At 41.3% G+C, this 26,502-nt stretch overlaps 2 protein-coding genes across 3 annotated transcripts; both read left to right on the top strand.

Annotated features, from left to right (window-relative positions):
- The first annotated feature begins 4,338 nt into the window (after nt 1-4,338).
- LOC136428190 (uncharacterized) lies at nt 4,339-13,679 on the top strand. The gene is made up of 8 exons (XM_066417534.1): nt 4,339-4,630; nt 6,920-6,960; nt 7,898-8,032; nt 8,466-8,562; nt 9,287-9,327; nt 10,037-10,096; nt 11,374-11,439; nt 12,997-13,679. Exons 1-8 carry the CDS (start codon nt 4,573-4,575, stop codon nt 13,093-13,095), a joined length of 597 nt encoding a protein of 198 aa, XP_066273631.1. The 5' UTR covers nt 4,339-4,572; the 3' UTR covers nt 13,096-13,679.
- A 3,310-nt stretch (nt 13,680-16,989) lies between these two features.
- Nucleotides 16,990-26,053, top strand: LOC136420846 (protein N-lysine methyltransferase METTL21A-like). 2 transcript variants are annotated; one of them, XM_066407968.1, is made up of 6 exons: nt 16,990-17,625; nt 18,525-18,598; nt 19,090-19,142; nt 20,191-20,398; nt 21,071-21,228; nt 22,249-26,053. In XM_066407968.1, the coding sequence occupies exons 1-6, from the start codon at nt 17,588-17,590 to the stop codon at nt 22,459-22,461; spliced, it is 744 nt and encodes a 247-aa protein (XP_066264065.1). In that variant the 5' UTR covers nt 16,990-17,587; the 3' UTR covers nt 22,462-26,053. The 2 variants fall into 2 exon arrangements, with proteins under 2 accessions (XP_066264065.1, XP_066264060.1); XM_066407963.1 differs by having other exon boundaries at nt 16,990-18,598.
- The last annotated feature ends 449 nt before the right edge of the window (nt 26,054-26,502 follow it).

Raw genomic sequence — 26,502 nt, forward strand, 5'->3', positions numbered from 1 at the left:
CAGTCACCTACGGGGTAGCAAGTTTTCTAGCGAAGATTTTGGGACCTTTAGTGGGGAAGTCTCAACACCATGTACAGAACAGTGCAGATTTCGTAAACAAAATCAAAGACATCCAGTTAGACGAAGATGATATCATCACTTCGTATGATGTGTGCTCTCTTTTCACCTGCATCCCCCCCAAAGAAGCGGTGTCAGTAGTCAGGGAAGCCTTAGAGGCTGACAACACACTAGCAGACAGAACCAAGTTATCTGTGGACCAAATATGCAAGCTGCTAGACCTCTGCCTGGGGTGCACATACTTCACTTACAAAGGACAATTCTTCCAACAACTGCACGGCTGTGCTATGGGTTCACCAGTTTCGCCCATCGTGGTAAACCTGTACATGGAGAAATTTGAGAACAAAGCCCTCAGTACTTTCAAGGACACTCCCCCGGCCAACTGGTTCCGTTATGTAGATGACACTTGGTGCAGACTAAAGAAGAGAGTAGCTGATGATTTCTTTGAACATATCAACCAGATAGATGACAACATCAAGTTCACACAGGAGTCGAGTCAAGATAATATGCTCCCTTTCCTAGACACCAAAACCATCATAGAGAAGGATGGTCGCCTCCAGTTCGAAGTATACAGGAAGCCGACCCATACCGATCAGTATCTGGCCTTTGATTCTCACCACCCTTTGGAACACAAACTGGCAGTTATAAAAACTCTCTTTCATCGGGCAGACAACATCATCACCTCAGACACGGCCAAAACAGACGAACATAGACACCTCCGAGGTGCCCTGGGCAAATGTGGCTACCAAAGATGGACTTTCAACAAAGCCCTCAAACCGTCTGACCAGTCCAAGAAAACGGCTAAGTGTACACCGTTGACCAACAGAAACAAGGCCAACATCACTATTCCTTATGTACAAGGAGTGTCCGAAAAACTCCGACGGATCTTCCAAAACTTCAACATTGCCACCAACTTCAAACCTCAATCAACTCTCAGACAAAGACTGGTACATCCTAAAGACCGACCCCGCAAAGGCAGCAAGGCCGATGTCATCTACAGACTCAAATGTGAAGAACCCAACTGCAACAACACTTATATCGGAGAGACCAGCCGATCACTTAATGAAAGGTACAAAGAACATTGCACTAACCGCTACTCCTCGGCCATTTTCCACCACCTAAAACACAACCAGGGGCACTCGTTCAATCTCGAATCCACTGATATCCTTGACCGCGAACCCCGCTGGTTCGAACGTGGAGTAAGGGAGGCAATATATGAGAGGATATACAACCCAACCCTCAACAGGAAAGGAGGGCTAAGGGTGGAACTGTCTGGCACTTGGGACATAGCCTTGGGGGCAAACCAGCTTTAGCTCCTATATTAAAACAATAGGAGCTATTGTCCCCTTTTACTTCAACCTTGTCTTGACTTGTCTAATTCGCTTTCTATTGGACTATCTAAAAAATTGTCTTCTCCTTATTTGCATATCAATTCATAGTTCGTGGTTATAAACCTGCTGTTCAACTGATCTTGCTCACAGTCACTGACGAAAAGTAGTGGATGCTACTTGAAACGTCTGACCGTTTCCAAAATTTATTAATGCTTGTCTGAAACTGTACGTTGGATATAAGATACTAAAAAGATAACCTTTCTGAACATATACATTCTGTTTCAAATTGTTATTTTTGTGAGTCAGATTTTAGCTTCTTTGGCTAGAATTTGACAGTGGATCTTGCAGTTGAGCTGTGCATGTGACTGTTGTCCTCAAAAGAAGCTTTAATGTATCTTACCAATCAAACTTCACCATAGAATGTTATGTTGGCTAGGCATGTCTTGTAGATATGGCCTTTAGGCTTTGCCTTGTACATGTATGTTGCTATTTGACTGATGTGATAATTAGGATTCAAAATACTTTTTGGCGACACCTCAGGGGCGAGCCTAATGGTACATATATTGTGTGCAGTTTGCAAGAATTCTTGGAATAGCACAGGAATGTGTCCACAGGTATTTAAGGCCATAAGTCAAGAATGCCTGGATGGATTGTCTTCATATTTGGTAGGTGGGTAGGTCGTTGTAAGACCTCGAAATGAATGGATTTTGGGCCCCCTAGCAATTTTCTATGGTACTGCAGAGGAACTTTTGCTTTTGAAACCTGGTGTTTTGAACATACTATGCTCATGTTGTTATTTTTAACCTGGTTGCTTACTGCCCAACCTAAGTCAAAAGCCAGGATGCCTATCAGACTGAATAGGCCGCCGTCAAAATGCCCCTGATTTCCGCAAATGACTGTGTACCTTAACAAATGTTCAGGTATAGGTAAAGAGGGTTTAATCCGAATGAATTTCAATTCTTTTATTCAATATGTTGAAATACAATTTGCATTTGTATGTACTTTCCAGGAAAGGCTTGCTAAATTTCATGAGGATTGTTTTCTGTCATTTGAAGGAACAAACTCTCTCCAGGGTTCAGAAATAAGTCACACCACTCAAAATATGCAACTGCAACGTGGTATTTTGTACCCTGCTGATACAAAATGTTGCCATGTCTTTGATTATCTAGATCTGATGAATGTTTTTTTGTGTGTGTGTCTTTAATTGACAATGTTGGCAGGCAATGAAGGAGTACATTTTTAGGATATTTTTGATTGCATAATGAAGCAAGTGGAATACCAGAATTGATCACACAAGACCATGCAATGCTTCAGCTAATCATTTTGTTCACTCTGTGGCCCACTAACTTCTTAGCATTTTTGCTTCTGTTATGATGAAACAGTTCTTTTTAAATAACGCAGAGCTTAAGTATAATACCAAAACCAATCTGCTACCATGAATTTCCAAATAAATCTTATACCAGAAAGAAACTCCTTTGTCTCTCAATTTCTGGAAGCCTTGTAGCTAATAGATTGAATTAATTATCCAAGATAAAGACAATTTTGTATATGGGTACTTTTGGGGTGGAATTCTTATTCAGCCAGGGATTTAATTCAGCTTACGGGGGTGAGTCAAAAAGTAATGCCATTACTATCATGATTGCAGTGTCATTTTTGCATGAAACAAGTTGAAATTTGGCCCAAATGTACGTAAAGCTTAAGGCACATCACGAGACTGAAATATCTCCATATCAACTAATGGCATTACTCATTATCATACAGTTGATGGGAGAAAACAGCACAGACGCAAAACCTTGTGACATGGCCCAGTAGAATATCTGAAGTTATGGTGTAAAATTATACTTTTGATACACACATGGCTCTCTCTGCATCTCTCCCCCAGTCTCCCTACATTTCCTTTCATCCCCCCCTTGCTACATTTCTCCCTCTGTTCCCCTCCCAACACATATGTATACATTAATGACACATACCCAAGACAGTTGTATTTTGCGATTATGAGAAGATATCGGTTCTAGTAGTCCATAAATTGCTATGTCCTTTCTCTCAAAACTAAGTAGTGATGGCCTTTGGTCTCGTGACCATTACTGGATACATCGCCTACAAGGAGAAGCAGCGAGACAAGATTTACAGAGGAGACGTTTGAAGTGATATTGAAAGAAATTAATAAATTCCATCTACACCTGCCTGAATGTATGTAGAAATACTGTGGGTATAGAGACAAAAACATGACAAAGGAGAAAGCCCGACAAAAACGCATGAAACACGTTAGAAATCAGCCGGACCAAGGACACTCCTCTGCTTGGAGAGTAGGTTTGAGGAGGCGCACAGCTAATGTAACATGACCAATTAACGTCCGATTTATTCAAAACGTACTTATCTTAAATCGGACGTTTATTGGTCCTGCACGTAAATTGGTCATAAGTTTACTCAACGTTTCGGATGTGTGCAATTTTGCAGGACCTTAAGTTGATAAATCTTTGCAATATGTTGTGCATCTCGAATAAACGATTGCCAGAATGCTGGTGTCGCCTGGTGTCCGTTGGAACAGTTCAGACCCGTGGGAATCTCGGCTAGGGTTGACTTGGTTATCCAAACTGTACCGCCGCCAACAGGCTGGGTTTTACGAGGAGCTGAGAAACTCTGCAATTTCTCAACAGGCATCGTCAATGACTGGCAAACAATTCATGTCTATGTTGAAACGAGGATACAAAATATTACACACTGTTCCTTACTGTTACGAGCAATGCAACCTCCTTTCGGCACGTGGTTTTCACAACATACATGTATGACCATGGGAGCAAAACATGTCTACAACAATACCAATAATGATGTTTTACTCAGTTATTGTGCGATAAGATGCGAAACCAAACATTTGATAAGAGCTTGAAATTTTCTATTGTTCAACTGTTGTGCCTAAATATTCATACGAATTTTACTAATATGCCCCTCACTACTACTTGAATTATGCATAATCAAGTCGACAAGTGTACACCCACATAGTATGTCGTCACTCTATTTCCAAAAATGGTAGTACACAGGGAATCACATGCGATATCCAGCCAATCATCGCTGTGTGTTTACTAGCAGTCTTTTGACGAAGAAGCGGTACAGCCACACTTCCACCTTGCTTCTGTCCAGTAACCTGTGTTAGTACGTACGGCTACAGGACTCTCTACAGAACAACATGGCATACCCAGGCGTGCTGTTCTGCTCATTCATGCTGGTGCTTGCTGGAAACTCTGGTAGGTTGGAAATCAGATTTTTCCTCTTACTTAAGTTATCAAGGTCTTAACATGGATGGAAAAAATCGCTGTGTCATTTTGATTGATTCTGTTATCCTTGGATAAGGACCTTAAAGGTATTCTAATCGATGACAATTCTACACATGATGATTTCCGAAGGGCTATATACGTTGGAAGTATTTATTAGCATCTCTCCGCTAAACGGAAACAGAACATTTCACATCTATGCTAACTTGGGAGGGTCGGATGATTAAGCACATTCTGATTTAAGTATCTTTATCATTTTTAAATGGCAAGGGCATCGGTCTCTTGGAAGAACAAACAACAAAGTGCGGCTGATTTGAACACATTCCCCGGTAAAAACTTTCTGTATGTTACAGCATAAAGTAATATTTCAGTACTTAATCACAGAAGAATGTGTTTCAAACGTTACGACATCAGCAGGAAAGATTGGGAACGTGGGAAAACTGACTAGATAAATCTGTTACTCCAAACAACCTGAGCGGAACATGATCGGGTTGTGACGCGCTTGTGCGGGAGGGGCCACGTTAGATAACCGTATGTTGGTGTAGTGTGTTTGGGTAGTGTTACATACTCAATATGCACGATAATACATGTAGCATGCACATATAACTTTTCTCATCAGGCACACTTAACGACAACTTTTAAAAAGTCACTTGTACCGCTGTTTCATCAGGTACTTTGCTTATGACCTATCACTCCTAAGCAACTTGTATAACTCCGCCGTATATCTCACATGATCACATGGCAAGAGTAAGGCTGCACCAAGTAATTTTTATGGATGACGTCCTTTGGAGACCCTAGATCTAATGCGAGAGCGCGAAAAAAAAACAAGAAGGGCCGAAAAAAACAAGATGCCTAGATTTGAAAAATAATAGTCGACGACACATATTAGGACACAAATTGAATGAGAGAACACAGTGTAACAACTAACAATTCTTTTATTCATCATGAAAACAGCAATAATTTGAATAAATCAGCTGAAGTTGAACAGCAGTTGTTGTCCTGTCCTGTTTCTTTCCATATCCCATTGATTTTGCAGGCCTGCAGAAACATAGTAATACATTAAAAAGGCAAAATTAGTCGGTGATTAACTCTTCGCATGCATTACTATATTTCTACCTATGCTTTAGAAATCTTAATGAATAATAGCAATTATTCAAGAGCCAAATATGGACCAAAAATGATAGAAATAAAAAAAAACCCACATATTTCCCCAACAAGTATAAATAACCAGAAACGAATAAATGATCATTATCCATGCAGAATAAATGAATGCATTCATCTTACACTCCCCCTTCCCAGATTATTTTTTTTTGCACATAGTACTTGATCCAAAACAGACTAAAGAACGGAACTTTTCATACTTCAAAAACAGACTTGGGCCTAGGAGCTTCAGTTGGGGCAGCTGTATTGTCGACCTCCATGCGGATGAAACACCCGAACTACTTGGTTGCCTGCCCCACCTGCAGGCCGGAGTAAACTTCAATGCCTCTCCCGATCTTCTCGTCATTGCAGAAGAAATGCACTGTAGCTGATCTTGACAAGACTTGCTTAAAATTGTACGGCTGAAACTCACTCGCCGCTACAAGTCTCTCGTACAGTTGCGCGAACGTCAGCTCTCCCTGACCGACATCGAGAGCGTACCAATCAACAACAACGTTGCCGTCCTTTTTCACTTTTATGCTCACATATTTAGCGTCCGAACCCTCATGCTCTGTGGAATTCCACGCCATTTTACTTACTAGTACTCTACTGGTATTTTGACCGTGGTGCACATGTGCACCACCGTTATACGGCACATGTGTTTATTCATGCATTTCGCGTGACGAGTTTTACGTTAATCTTACGATTTGGTCATAGTTACAGGACGCGGAAATTCTTTTTTTTCTTTTTCTGGGAACAGACCAAAATCAATGCGCGCGCGGACGTCACCCATAAAAATTACTTGGTGCAGCCTAATAAAGAAGTTTGGAGTGCTTGAAGTGTGTGTGTTTCCTTCAAGTGCCATCCTGGTAACCACTCACCCCCACCCCCCCACCCCCCCAGTGCTGCTCATTTTGTCCCCTAGGGTTAATGGGCTACTCCTTATTATTGCATGAAATACACTGACAAATCAGATATGCAAATAAGAGGATTCTACTGTAGTTTGACAAGCCGCCATCAGGAGCCTCGCGCACACTTCTGAACACGTGATGAGCACGTGATCCCGCACCTGGACCTGTATGCTATCTTGATATTGCCATTCCTTTCATTTTTGTTTTTCAGTGAGTGGGTATTCTCCGTCTAGTGGATCTGAAGAGAAAGAGGTAAGGTACACTCTGTATGCAAACATAGTAGTCATAAACTGTGCCCATCTTTCCAAACAGCTCTAAAATCACCTAAAATGTATTCACGCTATTGCATGATAACGATCGATCATTAATCTGAGGTAGAAGCGCAGGAGAAGATAACGTTATATCTGGATCGCAACATTTCTGTACCTGCCCTTATGTTGGGCGCCAAAGTGCAAAGTTGGCGATATCTCAACAACCATTCGGATGTCTGACCTAGAATTTGTGTTCTTGACTTGTTTGATTAACAAAGTAAACAAAAATAATCTCAAGTTCAAGTTCGTTTAATTGTCCCCGTGGGAAACGAGGAAATGCGGAACCCGGCTACCGGCGTTGGGTGACTACGTATTTTATGGCCCTGTCAGACGCCATTTCTGACGTTTTAGGCGGCCAGGGAAGGTTGCTTCAGACGGCCCGGACGCGCACGATGTGTCCGCGGCTGTTTCGGACAGACCAAACGGACTGGGACGGGTTCAAACGCACTAATGCGGCGTCCAAACAGTTTATGACGGTTTTATTTTCACAGAGGCAAAGTTATAATACTCTTTAGTATCAAACAAGGCGAGGGTGCCACTGTATCAGTCTCACAGTTGAGCTCCTGGTTCCAATTAGCTGCTAACTGGGAGACCCTGGTTCCAGCATGGGCCGGCGGGTACATCTTGGTTGGGCTGCACCCGTCTTTTGAAAGGGACGTAAAATTGGGGTTCCGTGTTCGAGATGGTGCCTCAAGTATGTTCAAGGGGAAGGGAAAGCAACCCCTTTCTGTAAAAATATACCCTGCGACTGAAACAGTAAGGAAACTTGCTGCCCTATGTATGTGCTACGTACTAGGCACTACAAGGTGATCAACAACATTAAACAAGGCGGCCTACAACCACCGCTTCTTGGTCTAACATCATTCCTTTATCCACAGTGCGCGACTACAGTGGAGATGGTCCGTACCTTCCTCATGAAGGACTCCCTGCAGGAGTTCGTCTCCTCTACCCTGAAGAAAGGCTGCCTCGGCGTCTACTCTAAGGACAAGGACGTATCGGATGCACACGGCTTTGTTAGTTTTGTTGTTTTGCTATACTTTCAATGTGCCCAGGGATATAGCCTGGATGTCGTTAACAAATGGTGATATTCAGTACCATGGGCATAGCCTGGATCTATAGTAAGCACATAATGATATTCAATAGCATGATCTTTGCTTGGATGTAGTAAGCATATAATTGTATTTGATACCATGATTTTAAGTAGTAAATATATGATGATATTCAGTACTAATCAGAAGCTTATATGCTTTTGATAATGCTTTAATCTCCAAAGTTATCAAGTATCTAACATTCAATTAAACGTGTTCTAAAATATGTAGCTTAAGAAGTCAGTCTTGTTGTTGTTGGTGCTGTTGTCGTTGTTTGACTGCTTTTTATGGACCACTTAGTTTTTGTCCGTGTAGTGACTTTTTACCAAATCTAATTTTTCCACCCAATATATTATAGTGCGATCAGGAGGTGAAGACAGCCATGTCGGACCTGAACAACTTCCTTTACACCAAGATGCAGTCCAAGGACATGTGTCACCTTCGCAATCACACAGGTAAAGCTTCACCAAATGTAATGTACATTTTTACATAGGGAGTATATGTTTTGAGTGTCATTAGTTGCTTTTGTCTCATAATCGTTGTAAGTATTTCATTCAGCTGAGCTCCCCGGCGTCTTGCTATAATGGGATTGTTTTAAAACTCCATATCACTGCTATTAGTGCTTTAGGTAAAAGGTATTGGAAGGCGGAGCCCATCCCTCTCCTTCCACCGCCTTTACCTCAGCCTGAATCATCAGGTACCGACTTTTACATCTGGGTGGAGTGAAGGAAGTAAATTGTAAATACTAATGTCAAACGCGGTGGAAGACGAACGCACATCTTATTTGAAATTGCCCCGTCTACGATCGCGAAAGAAAAGAGCTGTTTAAAGAGGTCAACAAATTCCATCCTAACTTATCCACGTTTGCAGACAAAAAGAAAACTACTCTCCTCTTAACATCACAAAAACCACATATTACAGAAAAATTGGGATCGTTCGTCTTCCACTGTCTCGGAAAAAGAAGTCGAACCCAATAAGTTAGAATTTAGTGTCAGTATTTAGACTAGAATAGTCACATGCTTTATATTGTTACCCATTGTCTGTCCGTCCTTTCATGTTACATGTACTTGCAATTAGCCTGAGGGCAAGAACTTGCAATAAACTTTCTATAGTCTAAATCTACCCACGTGAAATGACACCACTATTTCGGTTGATGGCCTATTTTCGTTTGGATTTCAGGCAATGGAGTCGGCACTGAGAAGGCCCAGCAGAACTCAGTCGTACGTTAATTAAGGGTCAATGACCCGCCCCGAGGTGTACAAACTGACCCATATAAGACAGACAAATTCCTGTACAATACATAGATTCTTTATTTAGTACTATACATCTAAAATCAATCCGGTAACTTGTCTTATTGTTGTGGACACGTACGGTAGACTTCATATCGGGCGGTATAATTGTAGATCTCTGTTCAATTTTCACAATTCCTGACGCCCGGTTGTTAAACGCTTAGTCTTCGACGAAAAACTGTGGTACTCAGCTCCGTCCATGACGATCGGAACGGGTTCCAATGGCGGGCCAAGGCGAAATTTGTCGTTCCACTTACGGGGGTGTGAAAAATATTGTTTTTAGTCATTCCATTTAGATTTCACTTTAATTGAAAGTTGTTCCTTTGTAATGTATTTTAAGACGGTTTTGTTAATTTTAAGACGATAAAGGTTTTTTAAAACAATGTTAAGAAAAAGATTCATAAAAAAGATACCCCCCTACAAAATGGAACGGTTGTGTTATGACGTCATAAGTGGTGTGTTATGGCCCGGTTGTGTTATGGCCCCATAACACATGGGCAATGGAGGCTTCTGATTGGTCGACGCCATCTGGCTATGTGATAACACCGTTTAATACCTCGTGTTTCTCTTTTTTTTCGGATACACTTCTTGTTATCGAAGCTGTTAAATATTTTTGTCCATTACTTTCTCGTGAAACCAGGTCGGTGCTATTTGCCTCACCGTCGTGTCCTTCGCCGAGTATGTGCTGGAGAATCACCGTGTAAGTTGGATTTCTTTTAAATATTCGCAAACCGTTTAAGTCTCCTTCTTAAGAGGAAACTGGTGACAGTTCTAGTAGGTGTAGCCAGGGGGCGCTTTTGATCCATGAGAATGGGACATCTTTGCTAGGAGACGATTACCTCGTCTCTTGACCAGATGAGTACAGTTCTAGTGAAGATTGCTAGGTGATCCATGAACATGGCGGCTTTATGGTATACACAATGGGACTTCTCCTTGGTGTTGAATACATATCTGTCCTTGGTACTGAACACCACACTTTTTAGACCTTTTATGACGTGTATGAGCAAACTGACCGAAAAGGGAGGGAATAAACACCCGATGTCATTTGCGTAGCGTGTGTAGTCCAGTGCCTCTGGACCAAGAAGCCGTGAGTTCGAACCCCGGCTGTGTCCCTCACCCGACATGCACGCTACTATACTGGGAAGTGTTGCAGTCCTTAGAACGGGCGTTAAGCCGTGGCCCGCTTTTCATTGTGATTGTGAAAAAGAGCTAGAGGAATTTCTCCCGTGCGTACTATGAACCTGTAAATGCTGTACATAACGTCTGTCTTCTCTGTCACGACCAGTGGAAGACTAGCTCTTCATTAAACTAAACTGGTTCGAGATCACTTTCACTGTCTCCCCTCACTCCTCAGGAAGACGACAATATGTTTTTTCTACCACCAAAAACCATTTAATGTATACTCATCTCACACAAAAAAAGCACAAAAAGATTAAGTAAATATTGACAATAAAGGTAAACGTCACCGGCTTTGAATTTGTACATAACTTGAGATATTGTATTTTAATCGAAATAGAATAGGATATGAACGCCATTTTGAATTAGAATGTAAATTATACAACGAAGAGAGAGCTGCACTTTATAGACTGATACAATGTTTCCTTACTTCATACATCAATGGAATATAGAGACAAATCTATATTTGTAATGAGTTAAGACAAACATTTGATTTTGAAAAATATATGTTCTTACATTTTGGTTATTAGAAGAAGAAGAAGGAGAACTTTATAGCACGGCAATTGTAACTGGTACAATGTACGGCACCTTACGCACATGACAGTTGAACTATTGCTAATAGCTAACAAATATAAAGAACTAATCTAATCTATGACAAACAGTGGAAATAAGAAGTGGAATTCGCTAAGATTATAATTCTTGTGGAAACTGGACAAGTTATGCAAGGTCATGTATTTATAAACTATTTCTATGATGAAACGTGTATATTAAAGGTCTTCATTCATTATTCATTCACCATAGGAGTTTATTGCCAGCGCCACCGCAGGCTTCTGCACTTACATCCCCCTGCCTTCCTTCCAGTCCTCGGTAAGTGTTCACGTGCAGAGGCAGACATTATTACAGGTTTGCGTAGCAAAACCTTTGTTGGATCCGTTGGCATGTGTGGTGGCCGCCATCTTGATTTTGTGACGTCGCAGGGTAGCCATACCATTTCATTGGAAGGGGTGTTTTGGGGGGTTGTTAGCGTTCTCTCTATGTTTAACAAATCGGCACACAACTATCACACATTCAGCCCAAATAAAAGAAAATTCAATACCAATTCATATTCATAAAAAGACCCCGTAATTGCTAAACTAACATAGCAAACCTGAAGTACATATGTTCATTGGAACCCGTAGCATGAGAAGCACTGAAACAAGACCCCGAATATACTCACCCGAATCTACCAGAAATTCACACGGGTATTCTAAATAACCATGCAAAGAAAGCAGGGGTCGACCAGGCAAACTCCAGCTAGCTCTAGTAAACAACCCCTACCTTTGACCCCAGTTTTCTCCTGTATCCATCCACAGGATCCAACCACTCACATCTGTCCTCACGCCAACTAGACTGGCGAACTGACTGACTGAATGTTGACAAAAATGGGAAATCTTTGACCCCACCTGTTACTTTTAACTCGAAATGTCTCCTGATTGGGCCTCGATTTCAAGGAAAAGAAGGAATTTTTTAAGGATTTTGAAGAAGCACAACGCTACTCGGCCATTATAACCTTTCTAATCTCATTAGAAAATCTTTGGAGAAGGCTAACAGCGTAACTAAACACGGGAAATGTCGGTTTGTCGTATTTTGGTGTGTTTGTTTGTGACAGCGGTGTGCGTCCGCACTTTCGCAATTGACATTCGGATGCTAGGAAACTTACAGGAAGTTCTGGTCATAGCTGCCAGAAAGGTGACAAGAAATAGAATCAACCCGAGTCCAGAGTTTTCCCCGGGCGCCTCTTGCAGTGTTTTAACCATAGGCACTTAAAGGAAACTCAAGCAATATTAGGGCCCGAAAATCGGATTTTTAAAGTCAATTTATTTAGACATTTCTATCCATGATTAATTCAAACAGCACTATCACAATGTATAGCGACGTCCATGATGCAAAACTATGACGTCGTTGTGATGTGAGAACTGAAAATCGTCGCCGGAGCTTTTGTAGGCTCGCGAAACTAAGGGGATCATTCCACGGCAAGTTTTTGTGCAGGTTTAAAATGCTAAAAGTATGAAGTTATTGCGCAAATGTGCTAAACAGTGTTAGCAAATGTTACTTCCAAAAAGATTTCAGCATTTTATTTCATTTCCATTTTTTGCCCTAATATTGTTTTGGTTGCCTTTAAGGCAGCTCAGGGGATTAACCTGAGCAAGAAATGAAGTAAGACAAAAACTCATTCAATGAGGTATCAGATGCCGTGGTTACTTTTACTGACTGTTTCAGATTGCTCCGAAAAGACATCAATATCTGGAAAATGTAAACAAGGGAACGTGTATACTACCTGAACCTCAGTGTACATACCAAGAGAAAGGGCTACTGAGGTGTTTTTGTTTGGTTGGTAAAAGTTTTATCATTCATAACACTAACTTGCATATCCTCCGTCCACAGTGCACTGAATTGGTAATCGACTTCATGGTCGATCTTCTCAAGGATATCCAGATGGACCTGAACCCAGAAGCTGTCTGCAATGCCAACCAATTCTACTAAGCGGCGCTTTTGACGCATGTAGTCGGCAAAATGTCAACTTGGCAGAAGTTAGTGTAAGGAGCCTACCAAGAATATGTAAAAGAACATCTAGTCAATCACTTCTGTGTCCATAAAGTTGACAATACGTGATTCTGAATGTGTAAGCATGTACTTAATGAGTATATGTAGTATACTTTATCTCTATTAACTACCCAAACTTAATCCTAGGCTAATATTGAATCGAAGAAAAGGTCAGGTAATTAGAATTATCTATATATATCCACATATCTATAGGCCCAATAGTAGAGGTATATAAATGTAAGTAAACTTTATTCGCTGTGTAGCCTATATTCATTGCTTTTAAAAAGGCATTATTGAGGGCATTTGTTGAATGCTACAAGTAACATCTCTTATTTGTGTTGCTTTCTGCTTTAAAAACGGTTCAGCAACAACCAAGCGGATGCTCCGATATAGCACATATAAAATACCTTATGTTGCTCACAATTTTAGACGTGATCACGGTTGGAATTGAAATTAATTTTCTTGGTGGAAAATTATTGTTCCGATATTTGTCATTGCAACAATAAAACAATTCAGGGGATACAGTGGCGAGGTGGTCTTGTGGTTAGGACTGCTGATTTGAAATCTTAAGTTCAGGGTTCGAATCCATAGCAGGCCTCAATGTTGTGCGCTTGGGAAAGGCACTTAACACCTATTACCTCACTCGAGTAAGGTGAAAATGAGTACCTAGCTTTTGTTAAGGTCATCGTCTTGGATGTCCCGTGTTTGAAGAGAGCCACACTTGGAGAATGTAAAAAAATCCACCGCATTTATTGAAAAGAGTAGAGTTCCGTCCCTCTCAAGCGTTTAAACATGGTACTGAAGTGCCGACTGGCGATCCGTGACAGTACTGCAACCATGAAACTTTCGACAATTCCAAGTCTGAAGTACCGCCACGAATAACTAGTCTGCGCTTTAGTACCATGAATTAACGCTTCAGGGTCAGTCTTGGCTGTTATCAAAGAAAGCGTTATTCTAACCTTTATCAAGATCCCGTTACTGTTTAGGTTTGATTTATCTTAGGCCTCGGCAAGAAAAATGTATAGATGACATCTTCTGCAGACGACAAATATATTTTTTTCTATATGAAGTAAAAACTAATAAAAATATAAAGCAATATGGGAGCAGATGTCATCCATACATAAATCTTAAAATGTACGTGCTGTGACCATGGTATCACTCATAGTGGATCAAACTTAACAGTCCTGTCTTACGCAGCTTGAACTAACTGTACAAGTCTCGTGTGTTACGCCTAAATGCGATTTATAGGCTATGCGAAACAAACAAACAATGCTCTGTTACTATAACCAAGGGGCCCGGTTACACCTGGTAGGGGTCGTGCTAAGTCGTGTTACGTTCTTTTTACAAGAGGTACACTGCAGTCGGTTTTGAATTTTTTTTAAAGATCAGAATGCTAAGATATAACATAGCATAAGATAGAAATATATCAAGTGAAGTAAGGATTGCTATATGACGCTTCTGATCCGTGAGGATGCAGCACACACAAACACGCCTATCCTTGGTGTAGAACACTACAACAGGTAAGTTCATGAACCCACCTGGTCAGACAGATACACACGCACGCACTCACTCACACGCACTCACTCACACGAGCGAACTCACTCACACACACACACACACACACTCACTCACACGCATTCACTCACACGCACTCACACGAGCGAACTCATTCACACACGCACTCACTCACACGCACTCACTCACACGCACTCACTCACACGAACTCACTCACACGAACTCACTGACACATACTCACTCACACGAACTCACTCACACGTAAGCGCACCCATATGCGCGCCTAATGCCATGTTGATTTGATTATTCGGATGACATCCTCTGGGAACCCAAAAACTCATGCGAGCGTGTGAATAAAAAGAAGTTTGGAAAAAAAATTGCCTTCATTATGAAATCTAAGTGGTCAGGAAGGTTGAACAAATGACTTAACACGCAGAGTATGGTCTGCCGAGTAATAGAGTCTTCTTTTTTCTTTCACATTTTCTTCTTTGACTTTGGGGTTTCCTTTGGCATACCTCGACATTGCTATCCGTTTCCTACACGTCTTTTTGCAATTCACAGGATATATTCATATGCTATTTTGCAGGTGCTTTGTACGATTTACAGTAGTTGGAAACGGACGAAAATCGATGCACGCGCAGATGTTATCCATATAATCAAATCAACATGACCTAATGTAGGTTTAAAGCACACAAACATACAGCAAAATGGTTCTTAACAGGAAACTGATGGCAGTTCTAGTAGGTATTGCCAGGGGACGCTTTTGATCCATGAGAATGGGGCATCTTTGCTTGGAGACGATTACCTTGTCTCTTGACCAGATGAGTGCAGTTCTAGTGAGGATTGCTAGGGGACGTTTATGATCCATGAACATGGTGGCTTTATGGTATACACAGCGGGACTTTTCTTTGGTGTTGAATACATATCTGTCCTTGGTGCTGAACACCGCACTTTTTAGACTCACCAATTCACCTGTTGGTGGTTCTGCAATTCGCGATTTTCCCAGTTTCTAAGACTGTTATTTTACATCTTTGATGACATGTATGAGCAAACTGACCGAAAAGGGAGGGAATAAACACCCGATGGCATGGGCTTTCGAGTCTTCCCAGGCTTTGAAGTCTTTCTTACTATATATGGAAAACGATAGGCGGGGCATATAGCTTCATATACGTGAATGCTGACTTTTTTTTTTGGGATCAATTGTAGCGGAAAAACAGGCAAACTTTAATTTCTTCGTTGATAGAAATGACTTGTGAAGTTCTTATTGCCATATATATCCCTAGCCTTCTTATAATGCACTATAGCAGTTGAAGCTCAACTTGAAGTCCCAAGCCACCCGGGTGTCCCAAATTGACTTCGCCGGACAGACAAGCTGTCGTTGGACTATGCCACTCTACTTTTAGGAATGGGATATCTGCCGGTAATGCTGCAGTGCCTGGATATACTACCAGATGGCCCAAGATTGCCATGTTGTTTGGGGACCTCAAGAACTACCCACGCAGTGCAATAAATAAAGTCATAGAAATGATCCTGTTGATATTTTCTAAAGGATTATATTCTTATATTCATGAAAACATAAAGAGCACACTCACAAAGACTGGTCTCCTCCCACATGGATCTTAACTGTTTCTCCTTTTCCACTAACATTTTCATGTACTAAGCATAACATTAAGAATACAAAATATAAACCATCATGATTTAGTTGTTTAGTTGTTAGTAAGTGACCATATACAATTGATATCTGTGGTCTCTCAACATATACTTGTATACAAAATCAAGAAAGCGTCGACATCAATTTTCATCACTGTGTGCTCGTAGGTGCGTTTTGAAAGCTATTATTGCCCAATTAAATGAATACTAGCACTGTTGCCTTAATTTTTCAAATTAGGTCCGTACTTGCAAAATCGGTGTCTGGGAATGTTTCACCTGCCCTAAATTACATATGTTAGACGTAATGAAGTCCTATTATTTAGAAAATAACTGGACTTATAGAATTTCCTCGTTGATTGTACTAATAAAGTCCTCATTCGGATACTTTGTATGTAGCTGTGTACCTGATATGCTGAATATTATGTTCAGTTATCCTCTTTGAAAGAATGAACAAAATGCTCCTGTTTTTCCAGAGTAGGCTGCTAGGGGGACAATACATCCATCACTTCTTTCTGGCATAAATAATCTATCTGCCACTTAAACCATCAACACCACAGCATGTCCATGATAAAAGATACAAACCCGTTCTACTGCAGTACCAAGGAATGTCACCAGGAGGCCCAAAAACGATCTTGACCTACGGCATGCTCGCATATCAAATATCATCACAATCCATACATACCTGCCTAAGTTATGCTGATCACAAATATCTAGAAACACAAACGGACAAACACAAAACAGCACACTCATTCACTAACTCAGTCACGCCCATAGCTAGTAGTCGAGGGGGCAACAAAAACCTCAATTTTTCATGGAGGTACATATAGCACATAGCCCCCAAAATCAGCCCTTCTCCTAAAGGAGGCTAACGTTACAACACAGTACCATGAGATGGGTAACCCTGGACAAGGCATCACGGGAATCATGAGAATGCTGGTGCTATATATTTCCGCGCCCAGTTCTGAAAATAGCCGACCGCCTCTGACCGGACGCGTTACTCGGTCACGTATACAACCAACCGTATGTGGAACAGCTTTCTGTGTCAAAAACATCACGTAGTCAGTGTAGTCCGTCGATATCCTTAGTGTAGCGGGCATTTCACGTTGGCATAATCCTTTTAGAACTCTGCCAGTATCAACCGTCAGGACGCTGTCTTTGTTATAGTCACCACATCTACGGTGGCCTACAGATATAGCCCGCTCTGGTGGTAAGTCTAACAGAAAATGTCCTAGTGAATTCACTTGTGGTCCAGGAACAGAACAGAGACATGGACGAAGATGATTCCAACTGGGAGCAACATGGAAGGTACCGTTAACTAAGCGCCAGAAACTAGATTTAGAAATATCAGACCTCCTTCAAATGTTCTGAGTTGGTTGAGTGGTATTGCATTGTAATACAACATGTAACTTACATGTAGACCTACACAAATATCAAATATAATCACAATTCATATATGTATTTTTTGGGATATGCATACAAAAATAGGTCGGAAAGACAAATACAATCAGAGAAACTACCCAAAGTACACATTGTAAGTTTTAACGTCCTATCCTTTATAAGAATGCTATCTGAACATTTTCTGATTGATTATGAAAATCATATTCCCAGTTAGAAAATGTGAGTGATAATCTTCTCTAACTTACACATGTCACAAGGATAAGATTCCCATTATTTAACACTAACACAGTATACGCATTTACGCAGGACATGTTGACATGTTTGTTTTGTGACCCACTCGCATAGTCAGCTCTGATGTTCGACCTATGAATGTAGGATTATGATAGATTTGGTCTCATCTCAAAGTGTAATTACACATTTTTATTGCAATTTCTTGCCCGTAGGCTAATTACAAATACACTTGATAAAATAAAAAGAACGGGCAGATAGTGAACAATATAGTATTCCACAACTCTAGTTTAACTACTGACACTAAATTCTAACTTATTGGGTTCGATCTCTTTTTCCGAAGTAATAAACAATTAATGATAACTGCTGGTAATAGACAAGCTTTGTAATGGTAGATGATTTTCCGCAACACTGTCTGAGTCAGTCTAAAAGTCTGTACAATATGTAACATAATAACACATCCAAGTTTCCGAACGTTTTGTGCTGGGATTAACAATATGATATCCTTGCAAGCTCAATACTACCTAATGTTACATGAATCTTGCTGTACCTTGTTTTTGTTTCTACTCGACGAGCAGCCCGGAACTGACGAAAGAAACGTTCCACGTGGCCGGAAAGGATCTACATATATATAAAGCACCCAAGTTCGATAGTAAGTGTACTGTGTATGTGTATATCTACCATATCATCACGATTGGAATATTGTATTTTGCAGTAAGGTCCTAAATTGATCGCAAATAGCAGAGATCTATTATACCCTGTGATTACCTAAGGCACGGCCTTTTATATAATATATATAATTAGCCGGTTCTTTCTAGCCGGTTCCTTCTAGCCTTCTAGTCGGTTCCTTCTAGCCAGTTCTTTCGGCGGCCAAGAGCTCCAAGCCCACCGATACCGTATTAAATTAGCGCACATGGAGATTTCTAGCCGGAGAGTTGACTGGCGAAAGGAGCGCGGTCTACTCCCCGGGCTACAACTCCCCGGAGCGTTGATTAAGATCGGGCGGGCTGACTGTCTTGAGCCGCCGAAGGGAGTCGCAAGCGGCCCGGTCCTAGTCTGGGCTCCCATGGTATATCTGTAATTGTTACAAACTCGCGAGAAAAGTAAACCTTTCAAATCATAATTGTTCCCATTGAAACACAGGTGGATTCTCTGGCACCTTTCTAACCGGACAGAGTCTATGGCCATCTGCTAAAGTAAGTAATCCGGTGTGTTAGGATCTAGGACTACGTAGCGTATGTATGAAATTTGAAATATTATGCGGCTATCTATCTCACTCAATTTTCCCTTGCGGTCAGACTGACAATCCCTGAGTGGAACAAACTTTCCGCTACGCCTGTAATGTCACATTCTCAGTTTCTGCTCCAAATCAAATACAAGATAACTTTATCGCAGTGTTGCCACTGAATTAAAAACTAATATATGTACCATGATCAAATTCACCAAAATGAGATTGCGCCATTTTGCCAATTTCAGGCGACAACTTGGCCTCACTTTGTCAGTTTGTGAATGGCTTTCGCAATTCGGCGCAATTAGGTGTAGCCCAGTGAGTCCTTGGTGAGATGTAGCGTTTGAACAGTAGCTTCAAGGTCATACGGATACGAATGTATGAAATTTGAAATATAGGGAAAGATGCCGGAATGGATGTCACCATGATTCTTTTTCAAGGAATATTAATTATATGTTTCAACTGGAACGCTGAAGCCAATGGTGCAGTGCTTACAATATTTTGGTTATTGTACATGACCCTATAGGCCCAGGTTGCAATGTTTTCACGTGACGTCATATGGACACCAACATGGACGTGGATGCAGTAACTTGCATTTCAGTGAATCGTGTATAGTCCATGCGTTTTCTTAATCTCCAAGCATATCTACACGGTGCCAAAAATCGGATATGCTTGCCAGATTAGCTCCAGTCAGCCAGATATTAAAGCTCCAGTCAGCTGGAGCTTATGGCTGACTGGAGCTAATCTGGCAAGCATATACGATTTTCGGTGCACCATGTAGATCTGCTTGGAGATAGCGTTTTCTGTCACTCTCTCAAAACGTCTATTGTATAGAGTCGAGAATAACAGAAAAATACATGTAAAGCTATCATAGTAATGAACACAAAAACGCAGAGTAATGATCAATTGACATGCAAATTAAGGACACCAAGATGACGTCAATGACTATTGATTCAAGCTGGCTATTCAAACAACCGATAGCTCTATTATCTTTAACACCCCTTCTCCCCTTACAGGTCCTGGCTCTGTACCTAACTTTGATTGCAAAGACAGTAAAATCCGCTAGTGGCGTTCTTGAGCTGGGCTCAGGACCCGGTCTGGTGGGTTTGACGGCGGCTCAGTTAGCTGCTGACACCAGAGGGAAGGTCATTCTGACTGATCACGAGGAGAGAGTGTTGCAGATCACACGGATGAACATTGCTGCCAACTTTCCATCCCAATCAGGTCAGGATTGTTAAGTGGGTGTCTCACAGGACTGCGCCACAATTGCGCTAGAAAATTGCGCCAACTTTGCAACTTTTCGTCAAATTTCCCTGGCGATTATACTGACGTGCGACGCAAGGTAAACCACTCCTTGGGTAAACTATGTGACCTCTTCAAACAAAATGACCGCTCCCGGAATGTCACTTTCACCGTTTCTGCCTTAAATCAGGTACAAGGCAACTTCATTGTAAACCCTAGTATTTTCATGGAATTAACCGTGCAATTATTATAATTGATCAAAAGAGATTGCGAAGATTTGCGCCCTTTTACGCCTATTTGCGCCATCTTGCCAATTTTCAAAATTCGCAATTTCAGGCGACAAATTGGCGCAGATTGTGCCGGAATGCGACTGCCTTTCCACATACTTTGAGAACACCATTCGCCACTTGGCGTAATCTGGCGCAGGCCAGTGAGATACCCTCTTTAGGGCACATGATGCCCCGAAAATATCATCGATGATCTTTCAAAAAATATCTGACTTCAAACCTCTTGTACATACACATAGCAGGACAATTTCAAGGCAATGCAGTGAATTTACACTTTCACAACGTCATTGTGAAATTAGCACTTGAATGTCTTGAGCTCAGGACTGTTCCTCATGGCAGCTTGTTTACTGATGCCCACCCTTCGCAGACAGCCCACGCTGTGCGCACCTGACCTGGGGTGAGAACGTTGAGGAGTTCCGGAAGCAGCACGGACAGTTTGACCTCATCCTTGGCTCGGACATCGTGTATAATGAAGACGCCATCCCTAGGCTGTTCCGAACTGTTCAGGCTCTTCTCGCACTGAATGTGAGTACCACGAAGCTGGCCCTTTCATTTGTAATAGTAAAGTGGATATCTCACTCGACTGTGCCAGTTTGCGAGGCACTCGGGTAAACCGTAGAAATCCGGCGCAAATGTGCCGCAAAATATGGCGAATTTTGATTGGCAAATAGGCGCAATAACTGCAAATCTCTTTTTGAATAATCAATTCTAACATTACATTTGGTTGGCTTTTTGAAGTCAATGACAACACTGCGATTTCCAGTAGTTACCATGTACCTGATTTAGAGTCTAAACTGACAATGTAACATTCCAGGCGCGGCCACTTTGTAAAGGTCATGTATTTCACTCGAGTTTCGCACGTCAGTTTGACCGTAAGGGAATATTGGCGAAACTTTACAAAGTTGCCGCAATGATTTTGGGCAATTCAAAAACAAAAAGAAGTTATACCATTTGATCAATGTAAATGCATTATTACCATTTAAAGGAAACATGGGCGAAAATGGGGGATATTCTAAACTAAGATAATGTCAGGAGGACGCCATCCAGTATCAAGTCACCGTGGTTTAAACAGCTATACTAAGTTCCAGCACAGCAAAAATATATATTTACTGAACTATAGGATGTCAATCATGCTGGAATGACGTTGACCAATCACTGACGAGGCGTCAGCAACAACTTATTTTCCACGTTTGATCCTGCTTTTTATAACGACGTCTTTAAGAGTATCTGCCAAGGTTTTTGTTATTGATAGATTCAAACATCCATGTACAAAGTAAACAATCTTGCACGCTATTTCCATACAGAAAGTAAAGCGCTTACCAACAAGCTTTCGAAAATTCCTCCGATCATTTTCAAGCTGAAATGACGGTATGTCACGTGACCTGAACGGGTCTTTTTACTTTGAGGACCAGAGAACTGATCGAAAGCTGGCTGGTAAGCGATTTAATTTGTATACGGAAATAGCGTGTAAATATGTTTACTACGTCGATAACCGTCACATATGAACATTCATACGAATTTACGTTCAAGTTTAATTTTTTTCAGGACTGTTCCACTTTTCTGTTGGCATACGACACTAGAGGAGGCTGGTTAGATGGACAGGTAGACCGGCACTCCGAGCAGGTCGGGCTGGAGCGGGAAGACATCGTGATAGCAGAGATCCCGGCGTGCAAACAGCTACTGGCCAGTATAGAGTGGGACTATCCGCTGGAGGACAAACTTAGACTACTAAAGTTCACGAAAAAGGCAGAGAGATAACAGAGAACTATTCGTAAGAACAAGAAAACCTCATGCCTCCATGAAATATCTATAGAGCCTTTGTGGATTTATCGTTTCATCTCGTCAAATTTATTATGAAAATAAATTGTTATTAGCATGATCTATTCTAAATTATGATCTTCTCTACCAATATTACATATATTGCGTATATTGAATGCTGTCATTTCCTTTTGCGAAATTCCGCGTTTTCGTCTTATCATGAATTATGCAAATGAATTACACATTTACATGATCTATGCATAATGATATACTAACTTGCAAATCTTATAAGTATGTAACTGCCGCCATTTATCAATAACGAATTATGGCATTTTCACATAGAGTATGCAAATTAGGCTCTTATCTGCATGATTAGCTTCTGATAAAGTTCCACCTACCATACATTACATGTATTACATGTACTAAAGTCCTATTATGAAAAACATTGAAATGATACAATTCCTGTCATGAAAATTCTTCTTTCCTTTGTTTATTCATCTTCCTTGCAATATTTAACAAAAACGCCCTTGAAGTTCCATAGCAAGCTGCTATGGGGCTCAATGCTACACCACGTCTCCCTTACATCAAAAGCTTTTTTTGCCACCAAATGATCAATACCATAACATGTAATGAACATGGCTGTGCAATTAATGCTGTAAATGCAGAAATGTTCGCGGTGGTTTTATGTTCGTGGTTTTCGCGGTGAGCTTATTGCCGTAAACTTTAAAACCACCGCGAAAGGCCATTCCATTTTATTTCCTTCGCCGTAAGCAGAAGGGTTATTTTTGGTCGGGATTTGTGGAGTGATGGTGTTGGCGATATAACTCTTGATGCCATGGACGGATGTTAGTGATTTTTGGCAGGTACGTTTCTGTTGGGGAGACGAAGGTCAAGTTCGAAGATGGGTTTTCTGAAAGGTTCCTTTGGTGCTGCAGTGGACATTTTGTGTTTGCCGGTTTGTTTGTTGGTGGCATGACTCGAGAGAAATCAAATGGATCGTGATGAATATACGAACACCTATATACGAGGACACCATATGGACAGACTGACAAGCTGGGATTTTTGGGTCAACATGTGGGCAGTGCTTTTCACAATGGCGCTTCAAGACATATGAACTGAGACATTGAGAGGAAAAGGATTGGTATATTTTTGTAATATTCACAGTTAAATTGAGTGCCGGTCTAGACACAATGGAAAGACTCCACGCACCATCTGAAGAAAACACATTTTATTCAAAAACAAACCATCTTGGGTTAGATACTGACAGTATTTGTCGACATGAATGGCAAATACATTAATTCATCATCACATTTGTGAATCATCAAACGACGTGCGATCCTGGAAACCTCGCAGAGCTTTAATGGCTTGTCGGGATCATGCAGAGATACTTTTAACTTAGTGCCCATTGAATACAATTTTCTAAACTTTTAACCCAGTACACATTCAATTTAACTTTGTTAACTTTTAATTCTGTGCAAATTGAATTCAACTTTCTCAACCATAACTTCACTACACATTCAATTCAACATTGTTGATGGATTAAAGATTGTCACGAAGAAATATCATTCCTCTGAACCGCTAGTGTCAGCGATACAGAAAAGCAGCCTGCAAACCCTTCTAAAACCGTCGAAAAGCCGTCGAACCTTGCTTCTAGCATTCGAGTTTGCTTTGCCAATGTTTTGCTCATGTCCAGATTTGTCACTATCTTCCGAGCTCAAACGATCTTGTGAGTCTGAATCCATCACTCTTCCGTCGTTGGAGGGTACTCCATCTGTGGTCAATCTAACATCGGAACTTTCCGATGATGTGCCCGCGAGCTTGCAAAGTGGCGTCGATGGTCTGATGCCATTGCCATGTTCATGTTTACCTTTCTTCTCTGGGTACTCGCTGTGAGCTTGTCGTACATATCTGCGTCTGTCGTCCACGATAGAGTGCGTTGCGTTGATCAGAGACTCCGACACGTCACCCATATTATCATGAACTGGTGATGCTGCTGCTTTGTTAACCATCTTCTTTTCAGCATCCGATACGGGGTTAACCTTCTTGTCGTCAGACTCAGTCATCTGTTCCTGCTTATCTCTGTCGAGCTGTGGAAGCCTGTCAGATAACTTCTCCTTGTCGCCTTGCTTGTCCACAAGTCCTTGTTTCTCTCCTGAAAGTGCAGCGGACATCTTGCCGCTATTCAGGGAATCTAGACTATATTTCCTCCACGTCTGCTTCCGAATGCGACGCTCCTCTTCCTTCATGCGTTTCCTGCACCCGTCTCTCATCGCCTTGACGGTTTTCTTAGACTCCTCCCTTCTAAGACTGATCTTCTTCTCTTGTTTTTCTTTCAATGACAAGTGTCCGTCTTCAGTCTCCAGAGCCTCTAGGATGTCTTCGACGGTGTACAGACGATCTGTGTCGTTAGGCGGCGCTTCTAACTTCTCGTCGACAAGTGCATCTTTTGTCACCATTTCTGGGATGGAGATCGGTTCCACACCTTTGGTTGGAAACTTTGGTTGGTCTGTAACCTCACCATGGCGTTCTCTCTCGAACTGCCGCAACCCTTCTTCTATATGTCGTTCACCCTGTACAACGTCTGGGTCCCACTGTCTTCATTATCAGAATCTACGACAAACACAAAGCAGAATGAATAGGATACATTTGATTACTAGAGACAGATAAAATCCTATATATATATATGATGGTGTACAAGTGTGTTCTCTCTTTCAAATACTGGTACAGTTGTGTCGTTGTTTTTCGAATTTCGATTGTGTACTTTGACAATGCGCTGCTTTGATCAACATGAACATAACAAACTATCCAATCCGAACCTCACCCCCTCCACAATCCTGGCTATGTGATGAACTAATCCTCTAACGATGAATTTGGCAGTCTTTATGTTTCTTAAGTCCCCTCCCCTTGAAATGATATATTACACGAATTAAGTTCACCCAAAAAGGAGATCTCTCAGTGGTCGCGAGTCAAGGCGAGAGTAACTGTCCAATGGCATGAACTATCTATCTAAACTGAAGTGAAAACTTCTTATCTACTACTAGTATTTATCTCACCTTGTGCTTCTGCCTTTGGACTGTAGTGATCCTCATCACTGATATAGAACAGAACTGTATCCCCGATGTCTGACATGGTGATGCTAAGTTGTCGCAGATTTGGAATCCAGCGTATGGCTGAAAGTCAAGCTCTCCCAAAACAAGATCACACCTCTTCTTTTACTGACTGACTGCGCAGATTGTTTTGGGGGCAACACTGTAACAGTCAGGATGGATGACCTGTTCTACAACACACTACGTCTAAACAATGGAAGTGTCGCCATGGAGACGGTTGTTCGATAAAACGATGGTACGGTATTCTGGAATGCCACGAGTCATCCGCTGAAGCGTTCGATGGACCAAGGGTATTATTTTTAAGTCCTTGTCTATGAACTATAACGGGGGTTGCCCTAACTTATGACGCGCCCTAACATGTGACGGATTTTTTTAGTGATCTTATTATGCATAAGTACGCCGTGTTTGTGTCCACTGACTATGCTCATAAGGAAGGTAAATAAACCAAGTTCATGCACATAATTGTTATTTGCATTCAAAACATATGTATACATATTCATTTCTTGTTTTGTCAAGAATAGTATATTGACAATAATGATGGCAACGCTGAGTAGAGGGTCACTGCATAGCTAGAAGGCCCGGCACCTAAATATACGACCTGTGCCAAGCAGATATACAACTATCATACACATAAGAAATGTAACTTCATGAAACACAAAAAAAATGGGTCTTTAAGTGTTTGTTGAGAAGAAAACCGATCAAAGAAAACAACGTTAACATCGCTGCCGTCTGGCGACGTTGTTTTCCCGCCATTTTTTTGGGCCGCGATGGTGGCGGACGGCGATTCAACGCACGGCTTTGTAACGCTCTAACATGTGATTGGTACCGTCTATGAAAAGGAAACTGAATACAGAGATGGCGAAGATATTTCCCAATAAGTAGGCGGAGTATTGTTGATGTAAGCGGTGTTGTTTTTTCGTAATGATTTTGTAAG

This window comes from Branchiostoma lanceolatum, chromosome 1, assembly GCF_035083965.1.
Source record: "Branchiostoma lanceolatum isolate klBraLanc5 chromosome 1, klBraLanc5.hap2, whole genome shotgun sequence".
NCBI lineage: Eukaryota > Metazoa > Chordata > Leptocardii > Amphioxiformes > Branchiostomatidae > Branchiostoma > Branchiostoma lanceolatum.

Bases quoted from the DNA above. Each gene is read 5' to 3' on its own strand.
- LOC136428190 (XM_066417534.1), top strand. From the start codon at position 4,573: ATGGCATACCCAGGCGTGCTGTTCTGCTCATTCATGCTGGTGCTTGCT. The intron at 4,631-6,919 runs GTAGGTTGGAAA...TTTGTTTTTCAG, and splicing joins GGTGCTTGCTGGAAACTCTG to TGAGTGGGTATTCTCCGTCT. The intron at 6,961-7,897 runs GTAAGGTACACT...CTTTATCCACAG, and splicing joins GTGGATCTGAAGAGAAAGAG to TGCGCGACTACAGTGGAGAT.
- LOC136420846 (XM_066407963.1), top strand. From the start codon at position 18,481: ATGAATCTTGCTGTACCTTGTTTTTGTTTCTACTCGACGAGCAGCCCG. The intron at 19,143-20,190 runs GTAAGTAATCCG...CTCCCCTTACAG, and splicing joins GTCTATGGCCATCTGCTAAA to GTCCTGGCTCTGTACCTAAC. The intron at 21,229-22,248 runs GTGAGTACCACG...AATTTTTTTCAG, and splicing joins AGGCTCTTCTCGCACTGAAT to GACTGTTCCACTTTTCTGTT.